This window comes from Pseudophryne corroboree, chromosome 9 (genome assembly GCF_028390025.1).
Source record: "Pseudophryne corroboree isolate aPseCor3 chromosome 9, aPseCor3.hap2, whole genome shotgun sequence".
Lineage (NCBI taxonomy): Eukaryota > Metazoa > Chordata > Amphibia > Anura > Myobatrachidae > Pseudophryne > Pseudophryne corroboree.
This window is the reverse complement of record NC_086452.1, coordinates 393,922,943-393,941,457: the sequence shown is the minus strand read 5'-3', so window position 1 is coordinate 393,941,457 and position 18,515 is coordinate 393,922,943. Positions and strand designations below refer to the sequence as shown.

Below are 18,515 nucleotides of genomic sequence, written 5' to 3'. Positions count from 1 at the left end.
GCTGAGCGTCCGTGTCAGTCAGTGAGCAGCTGTGTCCGTTATCAGGAGCGGTAGTGTACATCAGTAGTGTCTGAATCCACTCAGCGTCTTGCGAGCGCATTTGCTTGGATATGGAAGTGTGGTGAGTCTCCCTGTATCCTGCTTTACAGAGGAAGGGTATAATTCTCTCCTTGTTAGTATGAATTGTTAATTTTTAGTACATATTGCATATGAGATCTGTATATTACTGTGTTTTCTGCATGTTATGTTGAAAAATTAACCAGTTAAAAAAACAGAAGTACAATTTTCCTACTGCTTGTAAGTTATTATGGGGGTTGTATTCTCATATGACAATGTCTAATGCCTTAAAATGTGACTGCTAGTATGTGTGCTGACTTTTCTATGTAACGTCAGTCCTGTTCTGACCCTCAATTCAGGTGCACGGCTGTGGTCAGATTGATCTCACTTCTATATACTCATAGGTGATTTTCAGTCACAAATTGTGTAGTCATTAACAGATTATTACCATGTCTGTGAGCGGCAAAAGTGACGAGGAGAATTTATCAAGCACTCCTACATCCCTAACATGCTTATCTTGTAAGATTTGTAAGATAGGGTTAATTGGTATGGACCAATTGGTCACATATGAGGGCTTGTGTGCGAACTGTTTTGCTTTTCAGCCACCAACAGAGCCACCATGGAATATGTTCGCAAAGACTCTATCTTCAATAGCGGACAGGTTAACTCCGGTAGCACCACCTCAAGGGTTAGGTTACACTATTAACCCATACATGCAGCTCCCTTCCTACGGCTTGGTTCCAGTAGCCTCTACAAGCAACCAAGGGACAGGTAAGACTAAGACAGATACGTCTATGTGGCAGACTACACAAGATGATACAACAGATGATGATACAGTATATTCAAATACTCCGTATGATGATCAGTCGCAGAGTTTTAGTTCAGAGGATGTAGCTGAACTTATTAATGCTGCAAAGGCTGTTCTCTCCTTGGAAGATCCAGCCAAGACGGTGTTAAAATCTAAAGCACCTGTGTTTAAACGAACAAAATCAGTTAAAACTGAATTCCCAGCGTCAGATGAGCTGACGGAAATGATGTTTGAGTCTTGGGCGACGCCCAGTAAAAAGTATAAGATTCCAATAAGATGGGATTCATATTATCCATCTCCAGCTGTGGATTGTTCGAAAAGAGAAGTTCCTCCAAAAGTAGATGCACATGTGCTGCGACTTGTGCATAAATCTACTTTATCACTGTCATCTACCTCACTGAATGATGTCACAGACAGAAGGGTAGATAGCTTCTTGAAAAATGTATTTTCTCTAGTAGGAGCAGTGGTAAGACCTGCTATGGCTTCGGCCTGGGTAGAAAAGGCAATGGGCGAATGGATAGAGGAACTAGAGAATGACATCTCTTCTCCTAATAGGGAGCAAGAGTATCATTTAAGCCGTTTAAGACAATCTGCCCAATACTTGGAAGAAGCAGCAATTGATATGGGTACAGTTGCTTCTAAAGCTTCAGCCTTGACGGTAGCCGCTCGCAGAGCAGTTTGGCTACGTACGTGGAAAGCAGATGCGGAATCCAAGAAAGAATTGGAAGCATTGCCTTTCATTGGTAATATATTGTTTGGGAAACCATTATCTGATATCCTAGAATCAGAGGCTGAATCAAAGAAGGTCAGATTTCCGGCTACCTATAACCCTAAGTCTAAGGGTTCAAAATTTCGCTCATTTCGTTGGCAAAGCGAAAGCTAAAGAGGAGTCTAAGCAACCCCAGTTCAAAACCAGGGGTAGGAAGCAGTGGGCTAGCAAAAAGCCAGCTTCCAAGCCTGAACAGAAACCATCAGCCTGAAGAGACTGGCCTCCGCCTGGATGATTCCAGGGTTGGGGGCCCGACTCCTTCATTTTGCACACATATGGCAACAGTCAACAACAGATGCTTGGGTGCAGAAGGTGGTATCTCAGGGTTATGGGTTCCCATTCAGGAGGCAGCCTCCTCAAAGATTTTTTTTTTGCACCAGCCCGTCTCGTATAGAGTCGAAGGCCAAAGCCCTGCAAGAAGCAGTCCAAAAATTACTGCAGTCAGGTGTGATTGTCCCAGTACCTCCATCACAAAGGGGACAGGGGTTTTACTTTAATCTATTTCTAATCCAGAAGCTAAATGGGTCATATCGACCAATTCTCAATCTGAAAATGTTGAACAAATACATTTGGATCCCAAGGTTCCACATGGAGACGTTACGCTCCATAATGTTGGCTATGGAACCGGGAGATAACATGGTATCTCTGGATGTACGGGATGCTTACCTACATGTGCCTATAGTACTGTCTCATCAGGGTTACTTAGGTTTGCCATCCTCCAGGAACATTTTCAGTTCCAAGCCTTGCTCTTCGGGCTAGCAACAGCACCCAGTGTGTTTACCAAAATTATGGTGGTTATGGCAGCTTGTCTGCGCAAACAGGGGATAAGAATATTCCCATACCTCGACGACCTGTTAATCCTAGCACATTCGCAGGATTTACTTTTGAGCCATCTTCAACAGACAATAGTTTGTTTACAGAGACACGGGTGGCTCATAAATTGGGAAAGGTCGTCTCTGAATCCGTCACAGCGGATGGTTCATTTGGGGGCCATATTTGATTCAGACCTACAGAAAGTTCTCTTACCAGAGAAAAAGATGGTCAAGGTGCAGGTCATGGCTCAGGAAGCGTTGCACGCTCAGACAATATCAGTCCATGCAGCAATGCGACTGTTGGGTCTGATGGTATCAACCTTCGACATGGTGTAATATGCGCAATTTCACTCCAGACCATTGCAGAACCTTATTCTGACCAAATGGAACGGAGATCATCAGACAATAAAAAAGCAGATGATGATAAAGTTTCCAGTAAACGTAAAGAGGTCTCTAGCGTGGTGGCTACAGACAGACCATTTAAACAAGGGGAGACCCTTTTGGATAAAAGAATGGCAAGTCCTGACAACAGATGCCAGCCTGCAAGGCTGGGGTGCGGTACTCGGAAGCCTTTGGTTCCAGGGAAAATGGACCGTAAGGGAAAGTCGCCTGCCAATAAATCTGTTGGAAATAAGGACCATTTATATGGCTCTAGTACAGGCAAAGGACAGTCTGCAAGGAAGACCGGTCCAGATTCGCTCAGACAATCCAACAGCAGTAGCGTACCTCAATCATCAAGGAGGAACTCACAGCAAAAGATTGATGGAGGAAGTAACGCCCCTTCTAAGATGGGCAGAACTCCATCTCCCAGCATTGTCAGCAGTGTTTGTCCCAGGTGTACTGAACTGAGAAGCGGATTTTCTCAGTCGACACACCATTCAGGAAACCGAATGGGCATTATGCCCAGAAGTGTTTCAGACAATAGTGAACAGATGGGGTCTACCAGAGGTAGACCTCATGGCGTCTCGTCTAAACAACAAAGTTCCAAGGTACGGATCGAGAACAAAGGATCCTGGAGCGGTCCTTGTAGACGCACTGTCAGTAGAATGGAAATTTCATCTGGCCTATCTGTTCCCTCCAATATCTCGGTTACCCAGAGTAGTGAGAAAAATAAAGCAAGCAAAGGGAGCCATAATTCTAATAGCTCCAGCTTGGCCAAGAAGGCATTGGTACACAGATCTACTGAGGATGTCTGTGGAAGCACCAATACTGCTCCCTCAACGTCCAGATCTGCTAATGCAGGGTCCTTGTTGCCACAGTCATCTGGATCGTCTGTCTTTGACGGCGTGGCTGTTGAAACCTCTATCTTAGAAGCTAGAGGATTTTCAAAACAAGTAATCCAAACTATGCTTAGAGCAAGAAAGCCTTCTTCAGCTCGTGTGTATCATAGAATATGGCAAGCCTATATTCATTGGTGTACTGGAAAAAAATTGAATCCAAGATCTTTTAAAGTATCCAGGATTTTGGATTTCCTTCAACCAGGATTGGATAAAGGGTTGAAAGTTGCTTCCTTGAGAGTTCAAGTATCGGCATTAACTGTATGGTTTCAGCGAAAGATTGCTGATTTACAGGATGTGCGTACTTTCAGGGAGTTGTACATATTCAACCTCCATTTGTTCCTCCTGCAGCTCCCTGGGATTTGAATTTAGTTCTTAAATTCCTCCAGGGTCCTCCGTTTGAACCGCTTAAGAGAGCAGATCTTAAATGGTTAACGGCTAAAGTACTTTTTCTACTGGCAATGGCGTCAGCCAGAAGAGTGTCAGATTTAGGAGCGTTATCGTGTAAGTCTCCTCCTTTCCTAAGTTTATTTCCAGACAGAGCAGTTCTCAGAACGAGATCTGGTTATCTTTCAAAGGTGGTTTCAAAGTTTCACCTGAATGAAGAGATTGTAGTCCCAGCTTTTCAGGTATCGGGACTTTCTGCGGGAGAAGCGTCGCTGGACGTAGTCCGAGCATTAAGAATCTACATAGATTGTACTAGTGCCATCAGGAAAACAGATTCTCTCTTCATCCTCTACGGATTTCATAGAAGAGGATGGCCTGCTAGTAAACAGACGCTGGCGAGATGGCTCCGAATGGTAATATCAGAAGCTTATTCTCATGCAGATCTCCCTACTCCGGCTAATGTCTCTGCTCACTCTACACGTAAGGTAGGTCCTTCTTGGGCAGCACAACAGGGTGCTTCAGCAGAACAGATTTGTAAGGCAGCCACATGGTCTTCCATAAACACATTCATTAGACATTATGCCTTGAATACTTTTGCCTCTCATGACGCAGACTTCGGGCGAAAGGTCCTCCTGTGTAATCAGGAGCGTCCCCACCACTAAAATTGGCTTTGGGAATCCCAATGTTATCCTGTGGATAATCCTGTGGACCCAGCCAGAGTAATAGACGTTATGGTAAGAACTTACCGTTGATAACGTGATTTCTCTTATGTCCACAGGTATCTACAGGGATCCCACCCTGACGCACCTGATTTGAGGATCTTGACAATCACTAAACCTCTTCCTTCTTGTATGGAAGGGTGTGCATGTGTGTTCTTATCGCCTAAACAGGTCTCTACCTGATGCTCCTGCCTAAATCGCTGTGGAAAGAAATGATTTGACTGAGTTGGTGGGCGGGACTATATGGTGAGGCCCCGATGCAACCTGGGTGGCCAGAAAGCTTGTGACCGTGTTGGTGCCATTTCTGCTGTCTCTCAACCATATCCCAATGACAATAACCATATCCATAACGGATTTCTTCCATGCCTGGTTCTGAGACTCCGATTTATCCAATCTCTTATTTATCAGAGCCACATTTGCATTCAAAGCACTCAAAACATTCACCCAATCAGGTGTCGGCGGTGCCAATAGGGTCACTCCCACAGCCGTTTGTGTCCCTAACATAGTCTCCTCCTGGGAAGATGCCGACACACGTGCACCCAACACACCCAGACACACTGGGCCTATAGGGGACAGACCCACAGTAAAGCCTGTCAGAGGGACACAGGGAGTTATTGCCAGCTCACACCCCAGCGCTCAATCCCTGTCTGAAACACCACAGAAATGCCCCAGACCTGCAGCGCTTTTAAAATTTATATATAATGCACCAAAATAATGGTATATAATGCCCCCCCCCCGTTTTTCACCCTGATACTTATGCAGCAGTGTGAGGAAGGACCAGCGTCTCTGCAGCCTTGTGTAGAGAAAATGGCGCCGGGTTGTGTGCTGTGAGGGCTAAGCTCCGCCCCTGTAATGGTGCGCTTCAGACCCGCTCTTTTCCAATAAAGTGTTATACCGGCAGAGGTCCGGACAGTGCCCTGGCACTATGTCCACTCTTGCCAGTTACTTATAGAGGTCATATATGCTGCCCAGGGCACCCCACCCCTCGCGCCCTGCACCCTGTAGTGCGATCGCTGCGGTACCTCAGAAGCCATCACTGAACTCTTCTTTTCTTCTACTCACCTGACTTCTGGCTCTGCAAGGGGGTTGACGGCGTGCTCTGGGAACGAGCATCTAGGCGTACCTAGCGATCAGACCCTCAGGAGCTAATGGTGTCCTGTAGCCAAAGAAGCAGAGCCTTTAAACTCACAAAAGTAGGTCTGACTTCTCTCCCCTAAGTCCCACGAAGCAGGGAGACTGTTGCCACCAGTCTCCCTGAAAATAAAAAACCTAAAGTCTTTTTCAGAGAAACTCAGTAGAGCTCCTCAGAGTGCATCCAGTCTCACTGGGCACAGATTCTAAACTGGAGTCTGGAGGAGGGGCATAGAGGGAGGAGCCAGTTCACACCCTTTGAAAGTCTTAAAGTGCCCATGTCTGCTGCGGATCCCGTCTTTACTCCATGGTTCTTGATGTGACCCCAGCATCCTCTATGGACTAAGAGAAAAGGATTTACCGGTAGTTATTAAAATCCTATTTCTCCAACGTCCTAGTGGATGCTGGGGACTCCGTAAGGACCATGGGGAATAGACGGGCTCCGCAGGAGACGGTGCACTTTAAGAAAGAATTTGGATACTGGTGTGCTCTGGCTCCTCCTTCTATGTCCCTCCTCCAGACCTCAGTTTGAATCTGTGCCCGGACGAGCTGGGTGCTACTTAGTGAGCTCTCCTGAGCTTGCTAAAAAGAAAGTATTTTGTTAGGTTTTTTTATTTTCAGAGAGATCTGCTGGCAACAGACTCTCTGCTACGTGGGACTGAGGGGAGAGAAGCAGCCCTACTCACTGAAGATAGGTCCTGCTTCTTAGGCTACTGGACACCATTAGCTCCAGAGGGATCGTACACAGGATCGCACCCTTGGTCGTCCGATCCCAGAGCCGCGCCGCCGTCCCCCTCGCAGAGCCGGAAGACAGAAGCCGGTGACAGAAGCAAGAAGACTTCGAAATCGGCGGCAGAAGACTCCAGTCTTCATATGAGGGTAGCGCACAGCACTGCAGCTGTGCGCCATTGCTCCCACACTAACCCACATACTCCGGTCACTGTAGGGTGCAGGGCGCAGGGGAGGGCGCCCTGGGCAGCAATTAGAGACCTCTTGGCAAAAGTGGGCATATATACAGTTGGGCACTGTATATATGCATGGGCCCCCGCCATATTTTTACACAGAAACGCGGGACAGAAGCCCGCCGCTGAGGGGGCGGGGCTTCTTCCTCAGCACTCACCAGCGCCATTTTCTCTCCACAGCTCCGCTGAGAGGAAGCTCCCCAGGCTCTCCCCTGCAGAATCACGGTAGAAGAGGGTAAAAAGAGAGGGGGGGCACATAAATTTGGCGCAAAAACAGTATATACAGCAGCTACTGGGTTAACACTAAGTTACTGTGCGACTCCTGGGACATATAGCGCTGGGGTGTGTGCTGGCATACTCTCTCTCTCTGTCTCTCCAAAAGGCCTTGTGGGGGAACTGTCTTCAAATAGAGCATCCCCTGTGTGTGTGGTGTCGGTACGCTTGTGTCGGCATGTTTGACGAGGAAGGCTATGTGGAAACAGAGCGGGAACAAATGAATGTGGGGTCGGCGCCGACACCCGATTGGATGGATATGTGGAAGGTTTTAAATGATAATGTTACTTCCTTGCATAAAAGGTTGGATAAAGCTGAAGCCTTGGGACAGCCGGGGTCTCAGCCCATGAATGATCCTATGTCGCAGAGGCCGTCAGGGTCTCAGAAGCGCCCACTATCCCAAATTGTTGACACAGATGTCGACACGGATTCTGACTCCAGTGTCGATGGCGATGATGCAAAGTTACAGCCTAAAATGGCTAAAGCCATCCGTTACATGATTATAGCAATGAAAAATGTGTTGCACATCACAGAGGAAACCCCAGTCCCTGACAAGAGGGTTTATATGTATGGGGAAAAAAGGCAAGAGGTGACCTTTCCCCCTTCACATGAGTTAAATGAGTTATGTGAAAAGGCTTGGGAATCTCCAGATCGAAAACTGCAGATTTCCAAACGGATGCTTATGGCGTATCCTTTCCCGCCAACGGACAGGTTACACTGGGAATCCTCCCCTAGGGTGGACAAAGCTCTAACACGCTTATCCAAGAGGGTAGCCCTACAGTCACAGGATACGGCCACCCTAAAAGATGCTGCGGATAGAAAGCAGGAGGATATCCTGAAGTCCATTTATACACATTCAGGTACCCTACTAAGGCCAGCGATTGCGTCGGCCTGGATGTGTAGTGCTGTAGCAGCATGGACAGATACCTTATCTGAGGAACTTGATACCTTGGACAAGGATACTATAGTACTGACCCTGGGGCATATAAGACGCTGTCCTATATATGAGAGATGCTCAAAGATACATTAGCCTACTGGGCTCTAGAATAAATGCAATGTCGATTTCTGCCAGAAGGGTCCTGTGGACTCGGCAATGGATAGGCGATGCCGACTCAAAAAGGCACATGGAGGTTTTACCTTACAAGGGTGAGGAATTGTTTGGGGACGGTCTCTCGGACCTGGTCTCCACAGCTACGGCTGGAAAGTCACATTTTTTTGCCATATGTTCCCTCACAACCTAAGAAAGCACCGTATTACCAAATGCAGTCCTTTCGATCACAAAAAGGCTAGCAAGTCCGAGGTGCGTCCTTTCTTGACAGAGGCAGGGGTAGAGGAAAGAAGCTGCACAATACAGCTAGTTCCCAGGAACAGAAGTCCTCCCCGGCTTCCACTAAATCCACCGCATGACGCTGGGGCTCCACAGGCGGAGCTAGGCCCGGTGGGGGCGCTTCTCCGAAATTTCAGCCACAAGTGGGTTCACTCCCAGGTGGATCCCTGGGCTATAGAGATTGTGTCTCAGGGATACAAGCTGGAATTCGAAGAGATGCCCCCTCACCGTTACCTCAAATCGGCCCTGCCAGCTTCCCCCTTAGAGAGGGAAATAGTGTTAGCTGCAATTCACAAATTGTATCTTCAGCAGGTGGTGGTCAAGGTTCCCCTCCTTCAACAGGGAAGGGGTTACTATTCGACCATGTTTGTGGTACCGAAACCGGACGGTTCGGTCAGACCCATATTGAATTTAAAATCCCTGAACATATACCTGAAAAGGTTCAAGTTCAAGATGGAATCGCTCAGAGCGGTCATCGCAAGCCTGGAAGGGGGGGATTTTATGGTGTCTCTGGACATAAAGGATGCTTACCTTCATGTCCCCATTTATCCACCTCATCAGGCGTACCTCAGATTTGTGGTACAGGATTGTCATTACCAATTCCAGACGTTGCCGTTTGGTCTCTCCACGGCACCGAGAATATTTACCAAGGTAATGGCGGAAATGATGGTGCTCCTGCGAAAGCAAGGGGTCACAATTATCCCATACTTGGACGATCTCCTCATAAAGGCGAGGTCCAGAGAGCAGTTGCTGATCAGCGTAGCACGCTCTCGAGAAGTGTTACAACAGCACGGCTGGATTCTAAATATTCCAAAGTCGCAGTTGATTCCTACAACTCGTCTGCCCTTCCTGGGCATGATTCTGGACACAGACCAGAAGATGGTTTATCTCCCGATGGAGAAGGCTCAGGAGCTCATGACACTGGTCAGAGACCTATTAAAACTAAAACAGGTGTCGGTGCATCACTGCACGCGAGTCCTGGGAAAGATGGTGGCATCATACGAGGCCATTCCCTTCGGCAGGTTCCATGCGAGGACCTTTCAATGGGATCTGTTGGACAAGTGGTCCGGATCACATCTACAGATGCATCGGCTGATCACCCTATCCCCCAGGGCCAGGGTGTCTCTCCTATGGTGGCTGCAGAGTGCTCACCTTCTCGAGGGCCGCAGATTCGGCATTCGGGACTGGGTCCTGGTGACCACGGACGCAAGCCTCCGAGGGTGGGGAGCAGTCACACAGGGAAGAAATTTCCAAGGTCTGTGGTCAAGTCAGGAGACTTGTCTTCATATCAACATCCTGGAACTAAGGGCAATATACAACGCCCTACGTCAAGCGGAGACCCTGCTTCGCGACCGACCGGTGCTGATTCAGTCAGACAACATCACCGCAGTGGCTCATGTAAACCGCCAAGGCGGCACAAGGAGCAGGGTGGCGATGGCGGAAGCCACCAGAATTCTTCGCTGGGCGGAGAATCACGTAAGTGCACTGTCAGCAGTGTTCATTCCGGGAGTGGACAACTAGGAAGCAGACTTCCTCAGCAGGCACGACCTCCACCCGGGAGAGTGGGGACTTCATCAAGAAGTCTTCATGCAGATTGCAAGTCGGTGGGGTCTGCCACAAGTAGACATGATGGCATCCCGCCTCAACAAAAAGCTACAGAGGTATTGCGCCAGGTCAAGAGACCCTCAGGCGATGGCTGTAGACGCTCTAGTGACACCGTGGGTGTTCCAGTCGGTCTATGTATTTCCTCCTCTTCCTCTCATACACAAGGTGTTGAGAATGGTAGGAGGGAGAGGAATGAGAACAATCCTCATTGTTCCAGATTGGCCACGAAGGACCTGGCATCCGGATCTGCAGGAAATGCTCACAGAAGATCCGTGGCCTCTTCCTCTAAGACAGGACCGGTTGCAGCAGGGGCCATGTCTATTCCAAGACTTACCGCGGCTGCGTTGGGCGGCATGGCGGTTGAACGCCGGATCCTAGCGGATAAGGGTATTCCGGATGAGGTCATTCCTACGCTAATAAAGGCTAGGAAGGACATGACCTCTAAACATTATCACCGTTTATGGCGAAAATATGTTTCTTGGTGTGAGGCCAGGAATGCTCCTACGGAAGAATTCCATCTGGGCCGTTTCCTTCACTTCCTGCAAACTGGAGTGAATTTCGGCCTAAAATTAGGATCTATTAAGGTTCAGATTTCGGCCTTATCCATTTTCTTTCAAAAGGAATTGGCCTCTCTCCCTGAAGTACAAACTTTTGTGAAGGGAGTACTGCATATTCAGCCTCCTTTTGTACCTCCGGTGACGTCTTGGGACCTTAACGTGGTGTTCAGTTTCATTGTCACACTGGTTTGAACCACTTAAAACGGTGGAGTTGAAAAATCTCACTTGGAAGGTGGTCATGTTATTAGCCTTGGCTTCGGCTAGGCGAGTGTCGGAATTAGCGGCTTTATCACATAAAAGTCCCTATCTGGTTTTCCATATGGATAGAGCGGAATGCGGACCCGTCCTCAATTCATGCCAAAAGTGGTTTCATCCTTTCATATGAACTATTGTGGTGCCTGTGGCTACGTGGGACTTGGAGGATCCCGAGTCCCTTGATGTGGTCAGGGCTTTGAAAATTTACGTGGCCAGAACGGCTAGAGTCAGGAAGACAGAAGCACTGTTTGTCCTGTATGCAGCCATCAAGGTTGGCGCTCCCGCTTCAAAGCAGACTATTGCTCGCTGGATCTGTAACACGATCCAGCAGGCTCATTCTACGGCTGGATTGCCGTTACCAAATTCGGTAAAGGCCCATTCCACTAGGAAGGTGGGCTCGTCTTGGGCGGCTGCCCGAGGGGTCTCGGCACTACAACTATGCCGAGCTGCAACTTGGTCGGGTTCAAACACCTTTGCAAAGTTCTATAAGTTTGATACCCTGGCTGAGGAGGACCTCCTGTTTACTCAATCGGTGCTGCAGAGTCATCCGCACTCTTCCGCCCGTTTGGGAGCTTTGGTATAATCCCCATGGTCCTTACGGAGTCCCCAGCATCCTCTAGGACATAAGAGAAAATAGGATTTTAAACCTACCGGTAAATCTTTTTCTCGTAGTCCGTAGAGGATGCTGGGCGCCCGTCCCAAGTGCAGACTACTTCTGCAAGACTTGTATATAGTTATTGCTTAAATAAGGGTTATGTTATAGTCTCATCGGTCTTGGACTGATGCTATGTCGTTTTCCTACTGTTAACTGGATAGTATATCACAAGTTATACGGTGTGATTGGTGTGGCTGGTATGAATTTTGCCCTTGGATTAACAAAAATCCTTTCCTCGTACTGTCCGTCTCCTCTGGGCACAGTTTCTCTAACTGAGGTCTGGAGGAGGGGCATAGAGGGAGGAGCCAGTGCACACCAGATCTAAAGTCTTTCTTAAAGTACGTACGTACGTACGTACGTACGTACGTGTGTGTGTGTGTGTGTGTGTGTATGTATATATATATATATACTGTATCACCTTGACAAAGGGGCGTTAGCGCCCCGAAACGTTGATCACCCCACTTTGTTTTCATGGATTAAAGTTACCTTTTGCACTTTACCTACTGGGATCAGTCTCTGAGTGCCGCTGCATGTTTCCATTTGCCGTATACTTATCATTCCAGAGGGCACCGGAGCCGTACATTTAGGGTGAGTGCCAGCTCTTCCAAGAGATAGATAGATAGATAGATAGATATAGTGTGGATGCGCTGGGCGTAGAGACTCTGCTCTGCCCACTCCTACAGTATGTATGCAACCAGATGGTAGCAGTGTTCCTGAGATTGGCACTGAGCAATGGATTTAATGGTGAGTATCCAATGTCATCTCTTGCTAGAATGGGAGCTGCTAGACTATTATGTGCAAAAATATAAATAAAACCTCACCCAGAGACTCCTATAAGACTGTCAGACCTGCCTAAATGTGCTTCTCCTTGAAAATGCAATAATATCTATTTTTTTTTTTTTTTTATGCCTTTTTAGGAGCCATATTTAGGATGTGCCAGCCCTTGTCCCATTCCACTTACTGAACAAGTTTACCCGCAGCAGAACTCCAGCGCCAGCAATGATCAGTGTGAAATGCACTGGAAATTAATACCGATTACAGGTAATGTTTATGGATCTTTTTTCAATCGTACAAATTTGTAACCGATATTTCCATGTGTGGAAGCTCCACATTTGGTTTTATTTCTCAGCAATTCACATTAGTAGTTTTGTGCAAAGCTGCTCTGTTGCGTTGAAAGACTATTGTTAAAATTACACCTGTCCATGTCTGCAGACCAATTTTGTTAATACATGGCGACCCTTAATGACTCCTCCCCTCCAGTATTTTTTCCTCCTAGCAACAAAAAAAAAAAAAGGGGGGGGGCTAAAATGAGTGGTCCATCATGTTTTAGCATGTGTTATTTAATTGAAGTTGGCACTATTTCTCATCCATGCTTAACATGCTTGGTCTGAACGGGTAAAGCTGGCACTCCTCCCCTATGTTTGCACTGAGAGACTACTGTCCAGTTAAACTATTTTTCTCTCCTGGAGAATATGCAAATGATCATGCCCATTTCACAGTAGTACCTGAAGCTCTTATTTTGTCATACATTGAAATACCATATGCCCCTAGCCACATGTCCTATTCAAGTAGTTCTTCATCTGTGCCTAATTAAGTCTGTGTACTGTATATTTCTCTTGCGTCCTAGAGGATGCTGGGGTCCACATTAGTACCATGGGGTATAGACTGGTCCACTAGGAGCCATTGGCACTTTAAGAGTTTGGAGTGTGGGCTGGCTCCTCCCTCTATGCCCCTCCTACCAGACTCTGTTTAGAAAATGTGCCCGGAGGAGCCGGTCACAACTAGGGGAGCTGCTAGAGCTTCTTTAGTTTTATTATTTTTCTAAGAGTAAGTTAGGCACAGGGATGCTGCTGGAAACAGCCTCCCTGCTTCGTGGGACTTAGCGGGGGAGTATTATCTGCCCTGAGGGGTTTTGAGCCACTGTCTCCACTGACAGGACATTAGCTCCTGAGGATGATGATCGTTAGCCGCCCCCGGCGGCCGCTCACTCCCGCAGCATGCCGCCACCCCCTAACAGAGCCAGAAGATTCCAGTGGCGAGTGAGTCACCGGCCCCCTCAGCAAGCGGGGAGCCAGTGTGAAGATGGCGGCAACAGGGTGGGAGCGCAGTATTAACTGCGCTCCGGAGGCTCAGTGGTACATAGTACCCTACACTGGTCAGCAAGCCTGTCAGGGACCTCTGTTACACTGCCAGCAGAAATCCTCAGGCCAGTATAAAGAATGGAAGAGCGGGGAGCAGCGCCATGTTCAGGGGGCGGAGCTTCTCAGAGCGGACCCAGCAGCGTTCAGCGCCATTTTCCTGCCTGCAGATCCCATACAGAGACGCTGACAGGGAGAGCTCCCTCCAAGCAACTCCAGCTATCCTGTGCGGTACCAGGGGGTTGTAGAAGAGGGGGGAGGCTGTGTAAATACTGTGTAGTCTATTAAGGTACACAGTAAGCGCTAGGTAGTTGTATTATATCTACCTCAGTTAGCGCTGTGTGTGGGTTGGCTCCAATCTCTGTATCTCTCTGTCGCATACTTGGGGTGAAACTGTGTCTGACATTTCCCTCTGTGTGTGTGTGTGTGTGTGTGTGTGTGTGTGTGTGTGTGTGTTGTCTCACATAGCCATGTCTAGGGACTCTGTGTCATATGCTTCAGAAGATATTTCCTCTCAGGAGGAATCCATTCCATGTGCACAGGAATGTAATGTTTTGTCTCAGATCCCAATTAATGAGCCTGAGTGGTTGTCTTCTATTAAGGGGATGATCTCTATCAGGGTAGCTCATACTGAGACTGAAACTCAGGTGTTAAAGAACTCTATGGCAGTTTGGTCAGGTTCTGTTCCTATTCCTGCAAAATCCCCTAGTATGTTCCCACAGAAACGTGCACTTGCCCAGATTATGCAAGATGACAGCGATACCGTCTCTGATACAGCAGACGGTGATGGGGATGTGCTGAGGGGGGCGGCATCCCTTGCAAAGGGGGTACAGCTCATGATTGAGGCCATTAGAGGTGTGTTAAACATTAATGACACGCCACCTGAACAGGTTGAGGAGGTTTGCTTCACTGACCATAAGAAAGCCTCGCTAACCTTCCCTGCTTCAAAGTAATTAAACGCTATTTCTCTGACGTCCTAGTGGATGCTGGGAACTCCGTAAGGACCATGGGGAATAGACGGGCTCCGCAGGAGACTGGGCACTCTAAGAAAGAATTAGGACTACTGGTGTGCACTGGCTCCTCCCTCTATGCCCCTCCTCCAGACCTCAGTTAGAATCTGTGCCCGGCTCGAGCTGGTTGCACACTAGGGGCTCTCCTGAGCTTCTAGTAAAGAAAGTATTTATTAGGTTTTTTATTTTCAGTGAGATCTGCTGGCAACAGACTCACTGCTACGAGGGACTTAGGGGAGAGAAGCGAACCTACCTGCTTGCAGCTAGCTTGGGCTTCTAGGCTACTGGACACCATTAGCTCCAGAGGGATCGAACACAGGCCCAGCCTCGGTCGTCCGGTCCCGGAGCCGCGCCGCCGTCCCCCTTGCAGAGCCAGAAGCAAGAAGAACGTCCTGGAAATCGGCGGCTGAAGACTCCGGTCTTCATTAAGGTAGCGCACAGCACTGCAGCTGTGCGCCATTGCTCCCTATGCACACCACATACTCCGGTCACTGATGGGTGCAGGGCGCTGGGGGGGGGGGGGTGCCCTGGGCTGCAATTAGAGTACCTTAAATTGGCAAAACACATAATATAGTCTAATAAACTATATATGTGTAAAAATCCCCTGCCATAATATTAATAAAAGAGCGAGAGAAGCCAGCCGAAAAGGGGGCGGGGCTATCTCCCTCAGCACACTGGCGCCATTTCCTCTTCACAGCTCCGCTGGAAGACAGCTCCCCAGGCTCTCCCCTGCAGTTTCCAGGCTCAAAGGGTAAAAAAGAGAGGGGGGGCACTAAATTTAGGCGCAAAACTGTATTGTATAGCTGCTATAGGGAAAATCACTTTGTGTAGTGTAAATCCCTGTTTATATAGCGCTGTGGTGTGTGCTGGCATACTCGCTCTGTCTCCCCAAAGGACTTTGTGGGGTCCTGTCCTCAGTCAGAGCATTCCCTGTGTGTGTGCGGTGTGTCGGTACGGCTGTGTCGACATGTTTGATGAGGAGGATTATGTGGAGGCGGAGCAGGTGCCGATAAATGTGATGTCACCCCCTGCGGGGTCGACACCAGAGTGGATGGATATGTGGAAGGTTTTACACGACAGTGTCAACTCCTTACATAAAAGGTTCGATGACATAACAGCTGTGGGACAGCCGGCTTCTCAGCCAGTGCCTGCCCAGGCGTCTCAAAGGCCATCAGGGGCTCAAAAACGCCCGCTACCTCAGATGGCAGACACAGATGTCGACACGGAGTCTGACTCCAGTGTCGACGACGACGAGACTAATGTACATTCCACTAGGGCCATCCGTTGCATGATTACGGCAATGAAAAATGTGTTGCACATTTCTGACATTAACCCAGGTACCACTAAAAAGGGTATTATGTTTGGGGAGAAAAAGCAACCAGTGGTTTTTCCCCCATCAGATGAGTTGAATGAAGTGTGTGAAGAAGCGTGGGCTTCCCCTGATAAAAAACTAGTGATTTCTAAAGTTACTGATGGCGTACGCTTTCCCGCCAGAGGACAGGGTACGTTGGGAGACATCCCCTAGGGTGGATAAAGCGCTCACACGCTTGTCAAAAAAGGTGGCACTACCGTCTCAGGATACGGCCGCCTTAAAGGAGCCTGCGGATAGAAAGCAGGAGGCTATCCTGAAGTCTGTATATACACACTGTCTGATAACATTGATTCCCTGGACAGGGACACTATATTGCTAACCATAGAGCATATTAAAGACGTAGTCTTATATATGAGAGATGCACAGAGGGATATTTGCCGGCTGGCATCTAGAATTAATGCAATGTCCATTTCTGCCAGGAGAGTATTATGGACTCGGCAGTGGACAGGTGATGCGGATTCTAAAAGCACATGGAGGTTTTGCCTTACAAGGGTGAGGAATTGTTTGGGGATGGTCTCTCGGACCTCGTTTCCACAGCAACAGCTGGGAAGTCGACATTTTTACCTCCGGTTCGCTCACAGCCTAAGAAAGCACCGTATTATCAGGTACAGTCCTTTCGGCCCCAGAAAGGCAAGCTGGTTAAAGGCGCGTCCTTTCTGCCCAGAGGCAGGGGTAGAGGGAAAAAGCTGCACCAGACAGCCAGTTCCCAAGAACAAAAATCCTCCCCTGCTTCCACTAAATCCACCGCATGACGCTAAGGCTCCATTGGTGGAGCCAGGTGCGGTGGGGGCCCGTCTCCGGAACTTCAGCGACCAGTGGGTTCGCTCACAGGTGGATCCCTGGGTTCTACAAGTGGTATCTCAGGGATACAAGCTGGAATTCGAGACGTCTCCCCCCTCGCCGTTACCTGAAATCTGCCTTGCCAGCTACTCCCCCGGACAGGGAGGTAGTGCTGGCGGCAATTCACAAGCTGTACCTACAGCAGGTGATCATAAAAGTTCCCCTCCTTCAACAGGGACGGGGTTACTATTCCACAATGTTTGTGGTACCGAAACCAGACGGTTCGGTGAGACCCATTCTAAATTTGAAATCCTTGAACACTTATATAAGGAGGTTCAAGTTCAAAATGGAATCGCTCAGGGCGGTTATTGCAAGCCTGGAAGAAGGGGATTACATGGTATCACTGGACATCAAGGATGCTTACCTGCATGTCCCCATTTACCCACCTCACCAGGTGTACCTCCGTTTTGTGGTACAGGACTGCCATTACCAATTCCAGACGTTGCTGTTTGGTCTGTCCACGGCACCGAGGGTATTTACCAAGGTAATGGCCGAAATGATGATACTCCTTCGAAAGAAGGGAGTTATAATTATCCCATACTTGGACGATCTCCTTATAAAGGCGAGGTCCAGGGAGCAGTTGTTGGTCGGAGTAGCACTATCTCAGGAAGTGCTACAACAGCACGGCTGGATTCTGAATATTCCAAAGTCGCAGCTGGTTCCTACGACGCGTCTGCTGTTCCTGGGTATGATTCTGGACACAGAACAGAAGAAGGTGTTTCTCCCGGAGGAGAAGGCCAAGGAGTTGTCATCTCTGGTCAGAGACCTCCTGAAACCAAAACAGGTGTCGGTGCATCACTGCACGCGAGTCCTGGGAAAGATGGTAGCTTCTTACGAGGCAATTCCATTCGGCAGGTTCCATGCAAGGATCTTTCAGTGGGATCTGTTAGACAAGTGGTCCGGATCGCATCTTCAGATGCATCGGCTGATCACCCTGTCCCCGAGGGCCAGGGTGTCTCTGCTGTGGTGGCTGCAGAGTGCTCATCTTCTAGAGGGCCGCAGATTCGGCATACAGGACTGGGTCCTGGTGACCACGGATGCCAGCCTCCGAGGTTGGGGGGCAGTCACTCAGGGAAGAAACTTCCAAGGACAATGGTCGAGTCAGGAGGCTTCCCTACACATAAATATTCTGGAACTAAGGGCCATTTACAATGCCCTAAGTCAGGCAAGACCCCTGCTTCAAAACCAGCCGGTGCTGATTCAGTCAGACAACTTCACGGCGGTCGCCCATGTAAACCGACAGGGCGGCACAAGAAGCAGGATGGCGATGGCAGAAGCCACAAGGATTCTCCGATGGGCGGAAAATCACGTGATAGCACTGTCAGCAGTGTTCATTCCGGGAGTGGACAACTGGGAAGCAGACTTCCTCAGCAGGCACGACCTCCACCCGGGAGAGTGGGGACTTCATCCAGAAGTCTTCCAACTGATTGTAAATCGTTGGGAAAGGCCACAGGTGGACATGATGGCGTCCCGCCTCAACAAAAAGCTAAAAAGATATTGCGCCAGGTCAAGGGACCCTCAGGCAATAGCTGTGGACGCTCTAGTGACACCGTGGGTGTAC

At 48.7% G+C, this 18,515-nt stretch overlaps 1 protein-coding gene across 3 annotated transcripts in view; it reads left to right on the top strand.

The window, feature by feature from the left end:
* TASOR (transcription activation suppressor) overlaps nt 1-18,515 on the top strand; it is a 364,408-nt gene that overhangs the window by 241,932 nt on the left and 103,961 nt on the right. For all 3 annotated transcript variants that reach the window (XM_063940846.1, XM_063940845.1, XM_063940847.1), the window contains exon 16: nt 12,512-12,635. In XM_063940846.1, coding sequence (XP_063796916.1) covers nt 12,512-12,635 — 124 coding nt within the window. The remainder of the gene's footprint in view (nt 1-12,511; nt 12,636-18,515) is intronic.